We start from the raw sequence: 17,927 nt of genomic DNA, 5'->3' as shown, positions 1-17,927 counted from the left end.
TGGGGTGTTGACAGACTTATGGTCTGAAAACAAAAGCAGGGCTTATCTGAACAAACTTAGGCTCCAAGAGGCCAGAGTCGTATTCCATCAGCAAATACCAAGCCAAAGGAAACCCTGACCTGCTGATGCCAGTGAGCCCAAGGTTGACCCTTTGTGTCCCTTTCACCTGCAGGCAAACACTTTGTTGGTATAGGGGATGAAGAAGCCTTACACCTGCACTGTGACTAAAATCAACTGCCACCCAAAACTGGGGAAGCTTTCCTTTGCCAAAGAGTCAGATACGTTTGTCCTCATCCTGCCCTAATGAAAGTGAGGGCAAATAGATTGGAAAGGAAAAAGAGGTATGGAACCAGGGAGAAGACTTGTGAATGGTTTAGGATTTATAACTGTGAAACATTTCATATGCTACTTTTAATTTATCTCTTAAATTTGAAATTCAATCTTTTTTCTTCTTTTTTTTAAGATAGAAGCAGGGACCGGGGTTGTGGCTCAGTGGTAGAGCACTTGCCTGGCGTGGGTGAGGCACTGAGTTCGATTCTTAGCACCACATATAAGTAAATTAATAGAATAAAGATCTGTCAACATCTAAAAATATTTTTAAAAAATATAGAAGCAAACACATCCATATCATCATGGCTGTTTTACAAATACCATAGTGGAAGTACTGAGAGAGCCCAAAGTCATGTAATAAGTCAGCTCTTAGGCAGATCATCTGAAGCCCATGATTAAGACTCTACTGCCCCCTACAGTAAATAAAATGAGAAAAGAAGTCTATGGTTCTTAGAATTGGGTTACTTAAAAGTGTGGCTTTGGGTTTGGAGTGGTGGAGCAGGTCTGTAATGTAATCTCAATAATTTGGGAGGCTGAGGCAGGAGGATCTGTGGGTTCAAAGCCAGTCTCAGAAACTTAGTGAGGCCCTAAGCAACTAAGCGAGATCCTGTCTCAAAATAAAAAATAAAAGGGCTGGGGAAGGGACTCAGTGCTTAAGCACCCCTGGGTTCAATTCTCAGTACCAAAAAAAAAAAAAAAAAAAAAAAGTGTCAGAAACACCCCAGATTCATGAAATCAGAATCTGTTGGGTTGATGCTAGAAATCCTCACTTTGTAGACACTCTCAAGGTTAAGAAAAGTCACCCCTATATATGGGCAGACAAGGGCATGACAATATTGCATACATGCCTGTATAGAATCACATATGTGGATGGTCATATATATTGAACAACCATGAAATAACCACGCTCTTGTCTCCCTGTATGGATGCCACTTCATCATGTTTCAGGTAGCATTTCCAATTTTTGAGAGGGATCGTTTTTTTCTAATCACTTTTTAATTTTGGATGCAAGATCAGCCTGTAGCCCTTGGTGTCTTCTGTGTGCTATTCTCTTAGATTTCTGGAGTTGCACCAATTTAATAGACTGTCTCATTGTCTAGGTACATACTTTCATATGTGTCACAACATGTATGTGTTCCTATTTATGTGTCACATAATATATATGCACATATATATGTTATACATGTTCCCTTGGATATATAGTTACAGTCACATTCGTTTTTGTCCTGGGAGAGTGAGATGAGTGATGCTGATCACCAAGAGAGTGGAAGATGCTGGAGAGAATTGTGTTTTCTTTGAAACCCAGACCCAGGGCTCTATGTGTACAAACTAAAGATTGCATCTCCAAATGTGGGTCTGTTCTGCTTCATTTGTCCTCTTTCGGAACCAGATTTACTCATAATGAAACTATTGGGATGTAGAAAGGACTAATCAATAACAGGAGAAACATCCATTTCTTTCCTTTTTTTCTCTTTAGAAGTTAAAAATGTATGCCGGCCTTTTTGACCACAGAATTACAAATTGCAGATAATTATCTTGATAACAACTGTCTTCATCTATCATGAACCTTTAAAGCCACAAACATGATTTAAATCTAACTCTTAGATCAGTTCTTTTCTCCCTTTGCCTCCTTATGCCCTGACCTCACTGTCTCAAAAGAACGCAGTCAGAATGGATGAGTTGGTCTTGAAGAGCGCCCTGAAGGTTTTTGCAGTGTGTAAGACACCAAGGGACAGAAGAGCCCTGGTAAGTCAGGCAGTGTGCCTGCCAGCCCTGGTCTCTACTGAGATTACTGATCTTGACAAGGTATTTCCTTAAGGCTTACTTTTCTCATTTAAAAATGAGTAGATTGAACTAAATAATTTCAAAGGTTTCTTTGATAAGGTGATTATGAAATGAAAAATAAGTAAGGAGGGAAATACAATGTTCACACTGCAGGGAGAGGATTATGATTGGAAAGGTGTAACGAGATGACCTTCCAATGAGGAGGTTTTATTAGTCTAAAAAATGTCATTTTTGGAAAAAAAGAAAAAAGAAAAAAAGCAAAACCCTGTCTTTAAATCTTCTAGGTATAGATTAAATTGTGGTTTACAAAAAGAGAAGGAGCAGAAGTCATTTTCTTTCATGGTTGTTGAGTGTTTCTTTGTACCAAAGGGACTAAATCCTGTCTTTTCCTCACTCCAGGGAAGGACACCCCAGGTTAGTCTACACTAATGGTCTGAGATGAAGTTCAATATAATCACTGGAGAAGCAGGGTAATGAATTTTCTACTGGGATCTATGAAAAATCTGTTTGCCTACTTCATAGTTATTCCTCTTCCTTGGACTTTATGGAATTTATTTATAGTGGGTCTGATTTCATCAAGTGTACAAATATATATTTTATAAGTGTGGGTGCAGGCACACCTATGTATACATAGGGATTATGAGCATAGACCTGTGCACATGCATACTTGTGACCCCCAGCTCCACATTATTATGCCTTATAGATGGCTGTTTGATATCACGAGCCTAATTTTTGTATAAAGTTTCCTAATTCTGTGAGAACAATGAGTAGAAACAATTGACCCTGAACAGAGCCCTAATACACATGAAACACTAAACCTATGTAGAAAACTCAAATTTACAAACATAGAGGTTTCTTTATCTTACAAATGGAAACAACAGAGAGCATATTGCTAAACTTTGGCAAATTAAGAAAAAAAAAACAAGTTTTTAATGATGGTCTGTGTGGGCTTTTTTTTTTTTTTAACAGTTAAAAGATCAGAGAATCACATGTATAACCAATTAGAACAACAACAACAACAAAAAAGATCAGAGTATCAGAAGAGGTCTTTCCTTTATCACGGGTGTGTTCTTTAATTCATAACAGAATCAAAAACAGTAGAAATAAACCATCAATAAAAACTAACAGGAGGAATTCAATGATCTGCCTTTCCTTACGCTACATTTCCTCCTTTATTAAACTCCGTCATTTGCATAATAATAATTGAATAATACTTTACGTTATTACCTTTCATTTACAGAGTGGACTCTGTTGGAGAATCAACTAGCATGGAAATCATTCCAACTGGGACTCATTCATTGAAAGAAAAATGAATGTACTTCCCTACTCTGGTTTCAGTCTAAGAATTTAGAAAGACACTTAAATATGCATTTACCAAAATGTGTTCCAAATGGCAACCAGTCACTAGCCGGCGTCGGGGGAGCCAGCAAGATGGTCTTGAGAAGTAAGAAGTGAAGTCACATATGCATATATTTTTACATCAGAGTAAAAATATGGGTTCAAATTTTCAGATGAGTAATACATATCATAGTGAAGTCACATAACTCTATGGATTTTATTAATAGTAACCTAGTCTTACCTGAAAAGGCAGATTTTTTTTTTTCTTCACCAAACTTCCCTAGCCAATGACAGCAAATGTCTGACTGTTAAAAGACACTATATCGGAGCCATATAAAATTTCAGATTTCAGTTTTTCAGACCAACACAGATGGCATTTCCACATGATTCAACCTTGTATCAATAAGCTCTATGGTCATGAGCCTACAAATGTTCTTCAAAATAAGAAAAATGATACTGAGTTTATTTACATGAAAGCTTTATTCCACTGAACTCTAAATTCACAATAATCCACTAGAAGAAATTATTGCCTTTGATTCTAAATTCAAGATGGTGAAAAACACTATCTAATTACAAATTTAAGTCAGCTTGGCAATATTGCAAGTATTTTTAGCGGCCTCTACAAAAACTGAAACAAAACTCATATTTTCTACCATTCACAAATCACTGTGTAAAATTTTACAATGCCATGATCTCAAATGGGCTAGAAATTAAAGAATGGGGAAGGATTAGCTTGGGTTAGTGTCTTTAATTTGCAATCAAGAAAACTGTCCTTCAAGGAGACTGGAGAAAGTGGAAATAAAGTCCACTGTTAATAAGATAGCCAAAGCTAGCTTTTCTCTTTTACTCTTTGCTAACCAATATTATGTCTTCAATTATTAGATTGAAATTCTGTGAGATCAGCAAGTGTATGTTACATTCAGAAGCCTCTGGCTGTAGTTAACCGAGTGCTTTTGGTGCTCCTGAGAATATCTTTCGAACAATGAAATAACTGATCAAGAATAATAATGCTTCTTTAACAACTTCCAAGAACACTTTCCTATTAATTTTTGATCTTCTCTTTACTACTTCTAAGTCTTTCTGGACACCTGACTTCTCATGTTTTTCCAGTTGCATTTTTCTCCCTATTAATTGGATATAGGCAATAGTGAGAATTATGGAAAATCAGAGAGAGAGAGAGAGAGAGAGAGAGAGAGAGAGAGAGAGAGAGAGAGAGAGAGAGAGAGAGAGAGAGAATTAACAGCATTCTGTAGCTGATCATTGATTCCACATTCAAAGTTAGCACCAAGCAGGAGTAACCTCATCTTTCTATCAATGAAGAGCCATCTCTACTAAGATCAGTGAAACAGAGATTGTGCAAACCAAATAGGAAATATATTCAAAGAGATGTGGCTGGATTATTATGGCAATTTAAACTAAAAATAAAGTCATCAATTAATATTGTTGATGACGTTTTAGACAAAAGCAGTAAGAAAACATTGTAGTAACTAAAGTCATTAGCAATATGACTTTCTTAAATTTCACATAAGTAGTTTAACTTTAATTAGTCTAATTTAAATTGTTCAAAGACAGGAGGAAGGAAAAACTCAGCCAGAGAAAGGAAACTCTCACTGAGCAAAGATGGAAATAATCTTGAAACAGATTTGAAAAATAACTGTACCTGAATTAAAAAAAAAAAAAAAAATCCTAGGTGCAAGCTTGTTATGCATGTTTCTGAAGTGATCTTTTGTGGAATTTTTTTTTTAACAACAAAACAAAAACAAAATGAAAAAACAGAACCCCAAACCTGACAAAAGCAATCAGCCAGAAATTTTTGTAAAGGAACAGTAAATACTCAGGATTCTTGTCCAGGAACATAACCGATCACATTTCAATCACTAGCCACATAATGTCCTCTAGCAGCATTTAATACTCTAGATCATATCAATTAATGGTTTTATGAAGCTTGTGTAGAGACACAGATTTCTAGGTACCTGATGTCTCCACCTGTTTTCCTACCATCTGTACAGACATTAGTTTGCTAGCTCTTTCAGTCCTACTAACCATTATTTAGAGAAGAAAGAAAATAACAATAACAAAAACTACAGCCCCCCTCTGCAAAAAATCCCCCACCCAAACCAACAACATATACTTATCAAATACAAAGTAATAAAAGAGTTATACCCAAACCTGGTCAGTCCTTCCATTTCTTGAAACTTGCACACAAACTGAAGAAACCCATTCAGCCTTAAAAAGGTCGATCATTTTGCTCTCCTAAAATTTCATCTCTGAGAGTACTGTCTTTCTCGGTCTGTGTCTTGCTCTCTCGCTCCCTCTCTGTGTGTCTCTCTCCCTACTTCTACCGGAGAGCGTTTGGCTTCCCTGTTCCTGTCTCTTCTGCTGGATGAATGCAAAATACACGATTTGAAGGGATTTTTTTTTCTTTTAGGTTAACAGTTGGAAATCTAAAATCTTGCTTTTCTGAATGGCTTTATATGCCAGTCACTCAACACACCACGTTTCTATAAAGAGGCATAAACAGAACCAAGAATTCTGCTTTTTAAAAGCAAAAGCAAAACAACACCCCCACCCCCCACCTATTTTATTTACTTAACTATTAGCACTTACCCTGAGATGTGCCATAAATGCTTTATTCCAAATGTATAAAAGCCAGCCACATCTCAACTGTGAATTAAACAGTTTTAATGTCTTCAAATCCATGTTCCTGCTCCAAACCCTAATACAGACAGCCACTGGCAGCGGTACAATAGTTCTAAACAGCAGACATCTGATTCTTGACATTTAAAAATAACAATATTGGGGAAAAAAGAGTCTTTTTTTTTTTTTAATTAACCACAAGCAGCTTGTGAGTGAGCACATATCACCAATTGACAGTATTGATTGAAACATGCAATGATTTCAAGCTATAGTATTTGATTTCTCAGTCTATGTCAGGCAAAGGCTAAAATTCCTGTTACAGACCTCTCATTTTCTACAGGAATTATAGTAATGTCTTACATGAAGTTAATTTTAAGTTGTGATTCTATGAAGATAGAATCCGAAATTTGCTGGTATTTCAATTCTATTATTGATGAATATTAATTTAAAGTTTGTTCAGCCTTGAATCAAATTAGGAATGTATTCAGTTATTTCACTGATAGTCTAACTTCATATCCATGCCCTCTTCAGGGCATACATGCATTTAAGGTCAAAGGCACACACGCTTTTGCTACAGAATAAAATGAGTAATAAAATTAAAATGCATTTATTTCTATTTCTGAAGCATATTATGGAATTGGACCAGTTTGGGAGCTCTCCTACTCACTATGTTTTCATGGATTTGAAGACATTAATACTGATTTAATCTTACATACCTCAATTCTGTCTATAAAGCTAAAGTAAATAGTAATACTTTACAAAGTTGTTTTGAGATAAAATGAGATATAGATGGTTTCAGGCACATGATAGGTATTTGAAATGCACGGTTCCCTCTCTCTACTTCGGTTCTGGAGGGATAAGGATTGGGCATGGTCACTGCAAAAAATCTGAACTCAAAAGATAGATGAATCAGTACACCAGGTTGTGGTGTACTAGTTATGTGCCCTTAGTAAATTAACCTAATTTACTAAATCTCAGGATCTTTAACTGTAAAATACTTTCAGAGTTTTAAAGAGCTAATTAGATAACATTTGCAAAACATCCGCTTTTAGTAGGCATTTATGAAATGAAAGTCCCAGGCCTTCCAACTCTTGAAAATTTCTCTAATTAGTACTCTGGCATATGTAACTTATGAGTTTAAAAACGTGGACTGAGATGGCAGGTTTCTAGAACAAGTGCCTTGGTTTCTAGCAGGGGAAGAAGATACGGAGAGCCAAAAGGATGATTCCAGCCCATGTTACTTGGTAGTGACCAATAGAGAATGGATTTTGTAGACAGTGATGTGCTCACTAACCAAATCTTGTAAGTTGATTTTAAACCCATCTGTACATCCAGTTTCAGATTAGTTGGCAATTAAGGCAATATTTCTCAAAAAACGAATAAACAAACAAAAACATTCTTTCTTTGTTTCTCCAAATTTGCTTTTAGGAATGAGTTTATAAATAAAATTATTCCACAGTAGTTGCCTGGGATTGGCAACACCTAATTCCTGAGAAGAGTTTCCACAGGATGGCAGATTCTCTCTCCATTTTCCAGAAGCAAGGAAATTTTAAAAAAGCCTGGAACTCAGGTCTCTGGGGGTATTTTCTGATCCCCTTTCTTCCATTCAAATATATGGCTCTCCTTTCCCTTTCTTTACAAGAACTGTTCAACCTTAGCACACTGGTTTAGAAAAGCGCACAGTTCTCCATCTTATTTAACTTATTAATATACCACCTCCCCACATGGAAATATACAATTATATTGAAAGTTGGGCATAGAATAGGAACTCAATTAATATTAATATTTATTAAATAGGTATGACTGGAAATCTAGTTTATGTTTAACAGATTAAATTAACAAGGTTCAGGGTTAATTATTGCCCAATGTAGGATGGAAAATGTTAATTTTTTTTTCAAACTTTCAATAATTTCAGGAGTAAAAACAAAGGTATTTTGGGTATCAAAGTTAGATTAGCTATTACTTTGGGTAGGAAAAGAAGGAAATGGGACCATGGAGAGTATGTGAGTGAGCCATTGTGATGAATGTTTTGTTTCTCTCATTGGGTAATGTAAAAATGGATGCTTACTTTATTTACTTATTTCCTTATACCTTTCTCAAATATTTTATTTTAAAAATTGACTTAAGGAAGGTAAATGATTTGAGAATGGTATCGCCAAATCTTGGAGCTCTACTAATGCTACTATACCAAACCCCAGACTTAAAGATTTCATTCTCATTTGAGTGAAGGATTTTAGTAGTAAAATGTTTATTTTAAAGATTTTATTTTCTCCTTGCTCACCTTTCTCTTTGGCTTTGGCATCAAACTAATCTACAACTAAATCTTAGTTCTACAACATCTAAGTCATGGGACTTTAAATCATCTGATATTTCCCAAGGCTTAGTTTCCTTTCTTATAAAAACAGAATTATTCCAGATAGGTCTCAAGATTATAATGAACATGGAATGAAATAGCAAGGGTGAACACACCAGCTGCAGTATCTTCTTTATCCTTCCACTTTGTACCAACTATTTGAGATTTTGACTCCAAAAGGCACAAAAAGGAAAGAAAAGTAAATTTCAGGGTCAATAGAATATAGGTACTTATGCAAATATAATGAAAAAATTTAATTAGTAAGAGGGCTGGTGGTGCTTGATCCATGTACAGTATTCTTTTTTTCTTAAAGAAAAAAGTCTGATAGTTCTCATTTCTTATCTAATATCACCACTGCTTATTAAAGTATGGTTTTTTAAAAAAATGTTTTATTTTTGGCATTAGTCACAGAATCTTCACCAACAAAATGTGTCATATTCTAGGGCTTCTATCTCCTTACCCAACCTTTCTCCAAGACCAGTGTTGTTCTCAAAATACTTTCAGCAGTAGATGAGGCTGGATGTGCTTAAATAATTTCTAAGTCCTTTGGTGGCAAACCTCCTAACCATCACTTCTCGTTAAAAGATTTGGATTCCAGTCCTCCTCTTCCATAAGCCAATGATGTAACCCACTAAACTTTCATGTTTCTTTGACTCTACATTTTTTTTCCATTCCATGTGGATTAGATGATCCCTAACTATATTAAGAGCTCTTGATGACTTCTTAATGCCTGCAGCAACCTAATAGGTTCCATGAGAAATATTGCTCACATAATTGTGTCCCTGTGAAAACTATGGATGTATACCTCCACTTTTCATCTCTATTTGAGCTTTTGACTTCAAAAGACATAAGGAGGAAAGAAAAAATTTCAGGTGGGAAGCCAATGTCTTCTTCTGAACTTTGGGCATGGACTTTGGCACTGTCCTTGCCCAGGGACTGCTAGCCTGTAGCATTCTCAGGGTTTGGGGTGACACTTCCAATGGAGCGACATTTGCCAGGAGGAGTTCAAAGAGGGCAAAGAGATGAACTCAGGGGAAGAATTTTTCTTTGCATCTCTTCTTAAGATAAAAGTGGAAATGAGGAAATGATCATGTCATAATGTCATACTTTTATAGTCCAGAAGAAACTTTTTTTTTTTTTTTTTTTTTTTAAGATGGGGTGGCAGGAGAGAAAAGAGGAAAAAGATGCACTGAAAAAAATATGAAAGTCATTCACATTGGAAGATTGTGTCTTGGGAAAAATTACAATACAGGAGAGAGAAGGGGGGAAAGAAAAAGACCCTCCCCAGTTTTCCAATATTTTTATCCAGGTGGAATCTGGTTTAAGTGAGTTGGAAGCCCAAGGCAGAATCATGAAGAGATGGTGGAAGGGGAAGGGCAGCTTGCCTTGTGTCTGTGTGTGTGGGATTGACTCGCTGACACTAATTGTATTTTATTGCACTGATGTTCCCCCTCATCCTCCTCTCCTCTGTTGTCCTGGGCCTTTGCAGCTGTGCTTCTCAGGTTCCCTAACTGGCTCCATTTCCACCTCCTCAGAGCATCATCCTGCTTTGCTACTCCCTGGGGCAGGAGCTGGAGGGGTGGGATTAATGTTGGTGTTGGAGAGGACCACTGTAATGGTGAGCTGTAGATCAATTTTCAGAAATGAATAGCTTCAGGCAGAGTTTTATGATTATAATAACAAAACCCCTCAAAAAAACAAAAGAAAACCCCGTACAAATTTAATTAAACTCTTTCCAAAATTCGTAAAAACATTGTTTACTTTTTTTTTTTTTTATAGGTGGGTTTATTTTAAAAATTCTTTCCTCTCCCTTCCATCCTGTGATCCCTCAGACAAAAGAGGAACACAAGAAGCGAGTGACTTGGGGCCTCTGTGGAGGAGTGCCTTTGGGCACTGCAGCTAGTCTCTTTAAGATAACTGGATGAAGTTGATAGCTTTTGCTCTTTTTGCTCTTTCCTGACAGGAACACGTAGCCAGTGAAACGCTAAATACTTTGCTCAAGTTCATATGGACAACTCAGAGTACAACCAAGGAGAGCACCCAGGAGAAAAGACCACATAATTACGCCAGGAAAGATTGTAAACATCCATCACTAGACAGAAATGGTACCTGTAGGTACTGGCAGGAGCGTTCTTGTTGACACGACTCGGACTTCACCATGGCCTGGTCCATGTTCACAGAGGCTTTCTGGTAAACCTCCCGAGCTCGGCTCACGGTGAGAGTGGAGGACCAGGCGCTCTTCTTTAGCAGCGGAGCGTCCAGGTTGACGGGCAGGTTGGCACAAGTGGAGCACTTGACGTCATTGTTACTCCTGGAGGCCTTCACCGCCTGCTCGCTGATGGTGTTGTAGGCCTCCATGAAGTACTGGGAGGCCGAGCGGTCGGGGCACCTGCCCATGGTCATCACGCCCGAGGGCGCGTGGTAGATGCACATGTCGCCGTCCAGGTTGTCATCGGAGCTCCACCAGCCCGGGGAGGTGGGAGAGGCGTTGGATCGGGCCTTGGGCTCCGTGCGCCGCTCCTTGCTCTTGCTGCGCTTGCCATACCTCACCGTCTGCGACTCATCAGGACTGGCCTTGCCCCCATTGACGCTGCCCTTGGATGGCCCTTCCAGGGAGTGCGACTTGGTGAAGAGCTTCTGGACCGAGTGGACCAGGTGCCGGATGCGACCCGGGCTGTCGCTGCGGTGCTCCACGGCGGTGCGCTTGTACTGCAGCGTGTGGTAGCCATCCCTGTTGAGGGGCAGCTGCCTCTCAAACTGGTCCAGCAGGTTGGCGGGGATGCGATTCGCCTTGGTGGCCAGCGTGCGCGGCACCAGGGCGCACTCGTCTTTGAGCTCCTGCTGCGAGGTGTAGTGCCGGCGCGGGAAGGTGCTGCTGGCCAGAGGGTCGCTGAAGGGTCCCACGCACTCGGCCTGGAAGGAGTTCCGCTGCGTGTAGTACGGGTGGTCCGCAGGGTGGTGCTCCACGGGGCTCAGCAGGTAGGGCTTGCGGTCCGAGTGGTGCGACAGCGAGTCACAGGCGGAATCACAGGTGATCCCGTGGTGATGGCTGCGGCTGCCTGATAACCCTTTCATTGCTGACGGGGAGCAACCGCTGGGGTCATGGGCACCCCGTCAAGTCCCAGACCCGTCTTGGGTAAAGACCTGAGGGAATGAAGAACAAGAGTGGGGAGAACGGTTAGCCAGCTCTTGGCACATACCTGTTGCTGTCTGAGAGTGCTGTGTACTACCGTGTTGGTTTTCTGGAAGAACTTATCCCTGTCTCTAAAAGTCACTTCAATGCATCATTGGAAAAGCTCTCTCATCTCTGTAGGGCAGGAAAGTTCACTCCAAAGCTGGAACCGAGAGATGGTAGTGCTAAAAGTCAGAAAACTGGGAAAAGGAAACTCTATATTATTTTAAACAAGTAATTCCCATCATTCCCACTGACTGGGTCTGTTCCCCCTTGTTTCTTAATTGTATAATCATAATTAGAGCATACCCAAAGAATTCAGTTTGCTCTGAAAAACTGTTGCTGCTATTCCCAGCACAGAGAATAAGTTCCTTTTGTGCTTCTGTGGCATCTAAACACACTCCTCAGAACCTATACTATTGCTTGCCTCTGGCTCTCTCTTTTAGCTAAAAGGTTCCTTGCAGTCTGGCTTAATTCTCGGTACCTTTATGTCCCCCTACCTAGCTCAGAGGCAGCCCTGTTGCACATAGTGAGCATTCCATAAGTGACAATGGAAATGTGAGGGAAAAGCAAGAACAAAAGAAGCCAGTGGCACCTGCAAACTTCAGGACATATCTTTACATATTATCAGAAATTCTGTGGGAACAATTATAATATGCAAATGATCCCCTCAGGTTAATCAGAGCTGAAAGAAGTAAAGATGTGCCAAATAAATCAGAGATGTAGAGAAACTCTGTCCACGAATTTCTGTCATCTGAGGGCGAAGTATATCCTTTAAACAAACTGAGAGCAAGTAGAGAACAAATATTGAATTGGCTCAGTATCAGGTTATTTAGTCTTACTGATTGTTTATAGCTTGGATCCTAAATGTTCACCAAAGGCCATGTGTTGAAGGCTTGGTCTGTGATGTTACTGGGAGGTGGCAGAACTCTGAGGAGGTGGGGCCTAGGGGAGGAAGTTGGGTCTTTGGGGGGTGCACCCTTGTAGGGGATACTGGGACCTTGGTCTCTTCCTTTTTCCTCATTATTTTTGTATCCTGGCAGCCAGGAGATGAAGAAGTTTTCTCCATCAGACTTTTCTGCTGTCTCACCATAGAACCAAAGCAACAGGGTCAAGCAACCATGCTATAACCCCTCGGAAACAGTCAAAATAAACCTTATTTTTCATTAATTTGATTTTCTCAGTTTTTTTTTTTTTTTTTTTTTTTTTTCACAGTGATAGAAAGCTGACTTACACACTGATTTAAGGTTACTGGTTAAATGTGCATAAGAGATGACAAAATGTCCAGAGAAAAGGTCCTTGAAAAGTTCTTGAGGTCATGAGAGAAGGACTTGGGGCCTAATGTTCAGTTCAGTAGATAAGTCACTCCTGCAGAATCAAGTGGTGGGAACTCATGGAGAATTCATATTCAAGCTCAGGTCTTCCCCAAGCCTTAGTAAAAGAGGCTACAGTTCCACTAGGGTGGAAGATTTTCTTTTGACTCTAACACAGTGTGTTTTTAAAGAGCTGACTGATTTCCTGCTGACAGCCTGATTTTTTTTTTAAAAGTTTCCTATAATACAAAAATGGTCATATGAAGAGTTGTCCTGAAAAAACAAAATGACTTTCCAAAAATATCACAAATGTCATTTTAGATATTCAAAGAGGGAGAGCTAAATGTCTAATTAATAAACAAAATCCAAATAAAACACCCACACTTGGTGACAGATGTGGACTTCAAGAGGGCAGGTCTTGCCTTTTCCATAGTGCGCAGAGCATCTGTGAGTTTATGACAATGTTGCTGATCTCTGTTCACACTCTCTGGGTCTCCTTTTTGCCTCCTACCTCTCACTTTCTGGATTAATAGTTTAGGACAACTGATGGGAAGTGTTTTTTTTTTTTTTTTTTTTTTTTTTTTTTTTTAAATCACTTTTGAAATTAGTTTACTCAATTATGAGCTCCCTGAGGGAAGGAATTCTGTTTTGCCCATCCTGTGTCTAGTGAAATGCCATCCCATCCAAATGGTGGGAATATCAGAAATTATTTTTTCAGTGATTTAATGCATTAATGCAATATTTCCCAGAGTGGTCCATGCTGTGATTCAAATGGCATCTGCTTAGTGAAAATATGAATATGTGGTCAGGGAAGGACCAGAGCCAAGGAAGGATGCCCAAGAATCAGGAGGGAGCATTTCACAGGCATTCCAGGGACTGGTGGTTTTCAGAGCAAGGCAGGTGAATGCTCCTTCTGCAACTGTGAGTCTTTGACTTCTGACTTTCCACAATCAACTGAAAAATATCATTGCTTTTGAGGTTCTACCTGCCCGGAAGTTAAGGTCTGGGGAGTTCTCCTGGCCTGCTAATCACAGGATGCCTAGATAGAGAATGATTTGCCTGAAGGAGCAAGAAAGACTGATATCTACCAAGACAAAAAAAGAAAAAAGGAACTTGGGAATGATAATACCTGTGGTTCAGTGCCTCAGTCAGCTTTGAGTCACTGTGACAAATGCCTGAAATAGTAATGTAAAGCAGGAAAAGTTTTTCTTTTTTTTTTTTTCTGACACATGGTCTGAGTGGTTTCAGTTGATGGTCACTTGACCACATTACTTTTGGCCTATTGTTGCGTAGTACGTCAATGGCGAGAGTCTGTGATGGAGGAGGATGCTCACTCGTGGTGGCCAGGAAGTGAAAGAGAGAGAGGAAGGGGCTGGGTTCCTAATAGTCCCAGTGACCTAACTTCCTTCCACAAGGTTCTACCACCCAAAGGTTCCACCACTTCCCAGTCGTGCCCCAGGCTGGTGACCATGCCTTTAGCACATGGGCCACTTCGGGACACTTAATATCTAAATCACAACACTCAGGAAGAGCCCACTGAAGAGACACTAATGAAAAAGGAAAACCTGGACCTATTTCTATGAAGTTAGGATCCTCAGACTAGGCTGTGGCAAAAAAGGATTAGCAAAACCGTGGTGCAAACTAATTTACAAGGATGTCTCTCTCCATAAGCCAAGGTCCCATTGAAGACATCTTTGCCTTTCAAATATGCACTTAAAAATAAAAAATAAAAAAGACTAATGCAATAGGTCTTATGATTAGACTAATGCATAATAAGTCTTATGATTACACAGAATAGAACCTTGACATATAAAACAACATGCTACAAGCTTCAAACTTTCCTTTCAAAGCAGCTGGGGCTTGGGGAGATATTTTGTTCTCAATAAAATGTGAAACTTGCAAGAGCTGAAAACATGAATTATGGGTATTTACTCCAAAATGTACAAGATTATTTTAATCAGGTATTCAATAATTAACTTTAGTGTTTTATGTGTGAGGATGTTACCTGAGGACAACCAGAGCAAACGAAGAACATTTTTAAGGCCACTAATGATGAATTAAGCTAAATGATGTAACTAATGGCAATTTGTGTAAATTAAACATACACAGCATGATATTTACTAAGATTTAAGTGAGCTATTTTCAGCACAGTGACAAGCAGCTATATTTTCTAAGAGAGGAACAAATTGCATCAGGGATAAATAAGTTAGCTTGCGTCCTTGTTTACTTAGGATTGGCAAAGGGGTATTGAGACTTTGATCCATTTTCTCTATGATGTAAGTAAATAAGATCCTAAAAATGACAATAAGCAATCATAAACATTTTAATATCTTAAACCTATCTTTTTGATCAAGGTCAAACAAATGACTTAATACCCTATCCTTTATCCTTTTATGCTCTTGTCATTTTAAAAGAAAAACATGTCAATTTGTGTTTATAAAATACAGCAACACACTTGGTGACTTCCTGGGAAGCAGGGCCAGAAGTTTGAAAATCCTAATGCTGTTGACAGTGGCCAGACAATTGCTGCTGGCACCTGCTATGAAAGTCTTGCTCTTTTGTCTCTCCTTCACTTTCCTCCTACCTTCCCTTTTTTATTTTTATTTTTCTTGGCATGTAATAATTATACGGAATAATGGGTTTCATTACTTTACTCTTAAAGTCTTTTTCCAGAACATTTATCTTTGTCACTTATTTTTTTTCCTCATCTTAATTTTCTCATTTTAATTAATGTTTATAAGTGGCGTTCATTTACAGCAGCTCAATTCACAATAGCTAAGCTACTGAACCAACCTAGGTGTCCCTCAACAGATGAATGGATAAAGAAAATATGGTACACAATGAAAGATAACTCAGCCATAAGAAGAATGAAATTATGGCATTTGCCAGTAAATGGATGGAACTGGAGATTATCATGCTAAGTGAAATAAGCCAACCCCAAAATACCAAAGAGCAAATGTTCTCTCTGATATGTGGATTCTAGCACACAATAAGGGTGGAGGGAGAATAGAAGTTCACTGGATTAGACAAAAGGGAATGAAGGGAAGGGAGGGAGGATGGAAATAGGAAAGACAGTAGAAAGAATCAGACATAATTAAGTTCATATATGAATATATGACCAGTGTAATTCCACATCATGAAAAACCACAAGAATGAGCAGTTATATTCCATGTATATATAATATGTGAAAATACATTCTACTGTTATGTATACCTAAAAAAGAACAAATAAAATTTAAAAAAGTAAGTGACTGGATTCCTTCCACCTATCATGTGACCTACAGCATCAGTATGAACATTGAGGTGAGCATCTCTCATATGCACAGCCCAGGGCTTACTTCTGCAAAGGTGACCAAATGCCTACAGGGTATCCCTACTGGTCAAAGGGGTTATGATGTGTTCACAGAGAAATGATTTAATAATGAAAAAAATCTAAATAATGATTCTCCCTATTTTATGCATTCTTAGAGAAAGAAACTGCTAGTCCCGGAAATCGATTTCATTTGGCTGTAACAATTTCTGAAAATAGAGAGGACACTGTCTTTTAAGCCCTTCTCTCTGAGCAGACATGAAGAATGTGGTCATCCTGTCTTCATGAAGGTTTCTATGACTACAGTGATTCACTCTAATTTTTTCTTATTCACTATGACTTCAAAATTACACTTTGTTGTCCTTCTAAGTTCAATTTTAGCATCAGACCATATGTCCTGGTGTTTGGCTTGGAGAAGTTGTTGACTCTTGGTGACCATGTGATGAGCTCTGTGTGCGATGCACACTGTTTTTTCCAGAGTTCCCACACCTGGAATGGAAGCACTGCTATACAGATGATGACTGAAGCAAGAATGATTAAGCACTGGATAGGAAATTCTCAAGGTAGGTGATTTATTAGGCCCAAGGAAACAAACAAACAGACCACATTTCAGAAGATGCTGACAAGAGGAAAATAGCCTTGCAAAGCTGGCAAGTCCTTATTTCATTTTGATTTCTTTGCATGTCTTTATTTAGAGCTGCTGTTCTTGATTTTTCTTTTACATGCAGAGGGAAGAGTCAGCTGAAGGCCCTTCCATGTCTTATTCAGTGAGGACTGATGGTCAAGCAATCACTACTTGCTTTGGAAAGAGCAATGTGGTAGCTGGCAGCCCCTGACAAGGATAACAGGGAGCACTGTGCTCTACACTGGAGAGACAGCAGGAAGAGGAGATCTCTATGAATCTTTTCAGGGTCAAGCTACCTTTTTGGACTCCATCCATTTGCCTGCAACCTGCCTGTGACAGTTAATCACATTCAACTGAAGAGAACTCAAGAATTCTCTTATCAAAACGTGTGAAGTAGTCCCTGAATAATGACTACCTTGCTCAATCTCCCTAGCTGTGCACAGGGGACCCATTCTGACTAATGGGATATAATTTGAAATGGCATATGCAATTTTTGGAAAAGATCTCTAAAATGATCTTCATTTCCTCTCTGGATGGGATGCAGGTTCCAGGGCTAGGTGAGCAGTGATCCAGTATCATGAGGTGGAAGTTACATCCGAAGATGGGAGAAGCACAGGGTAAAGGTGCTGGCCACTGTGGAATGCCATAGCAGCCCAGCATAGGTACTTCCACATTTCATTTATGTAATAGGTAACAGATTCTATTTTGCTTATACCATGGTGATTTTGCTTTCTGTCATTTTGCTTCCTGACACTTGCCTGTGAATCTATGCCTTGGAGAGGTAGGTGCCCAGGATCAATCATGGAGACTTGTGGTAAACTATGCTGGATGCAGAGCTACAGCTTGCAAGCTGTGGTACTCCATTGGAGAGATTTAAATAAAATGGTAGCATGGTCTTGTGTGTACTAAAGGCTTCTATGTCCTTCAAGAATAAATTTAGAGTAGGGGAGACCAAGAAATTCTAAAAGAAGCAATTATTTCTAGCAGGGCAGTTCAAAAGAGAAGAGTCAATGTAAAAAAGAAAGTTAACAGATATGACAGTATGAGTTAACATTGCCCAAAGAC

The 17,927-nt window shown here is 39.0% G+C and overlaps 1 protein-coding gene across 24 annotated transcripts in view; it reads right to left on the bottom strand.

Moving 5' to 3' along the window:
* The window catches only part of DLGAP1 (DLG associated protein 1), a gene marked incomplete at its 5' end in the record, with an annotated part of 892,564 nt that overhangs the window by 336,476 nt on the left and 538,161 nt on the right, over positions 1-17,927 (bottom strand). For 9 of the 24 annotated variants that reach the window (XM_079108324.1, XM_079108313.1, XM_079108322.1 and 6 more), the window contains one exon: positions 10,553-11,587. In XM_079108324.1, the coding sequence (XP_078964450.1) occupies positions 10,553-11,518 (966 nt within the window). Of the gene's footprint in view, positions 1-5,616; positions 5,898-6,060; positions 6,166-10,552; positions 11,588-17,927 lie in introns of those variants that run through there. The other 15 variants (XM_079108305.1, XM_079108308.1, XM_079108318.1 and 12 more) reach the window with 9 other exon arrangements.

Source organism: Sciurus vulgaris (genome assembly GCF_902686455.1).
Source record: "Sciurus vulgaris genome assembly, chromosome: 13".
Lineage (NCBI taxonomy): Eukaryota > Metazoa > Chordata > Mammalia > Rodentia > Sciuridae > Sciurus > Sciurus vulgaris.
The sequence above is the reverse complement of the archived record's forward strand: the minus strand, read 5'-3'. Positions and strand labels throughout refer to the sequence as shown.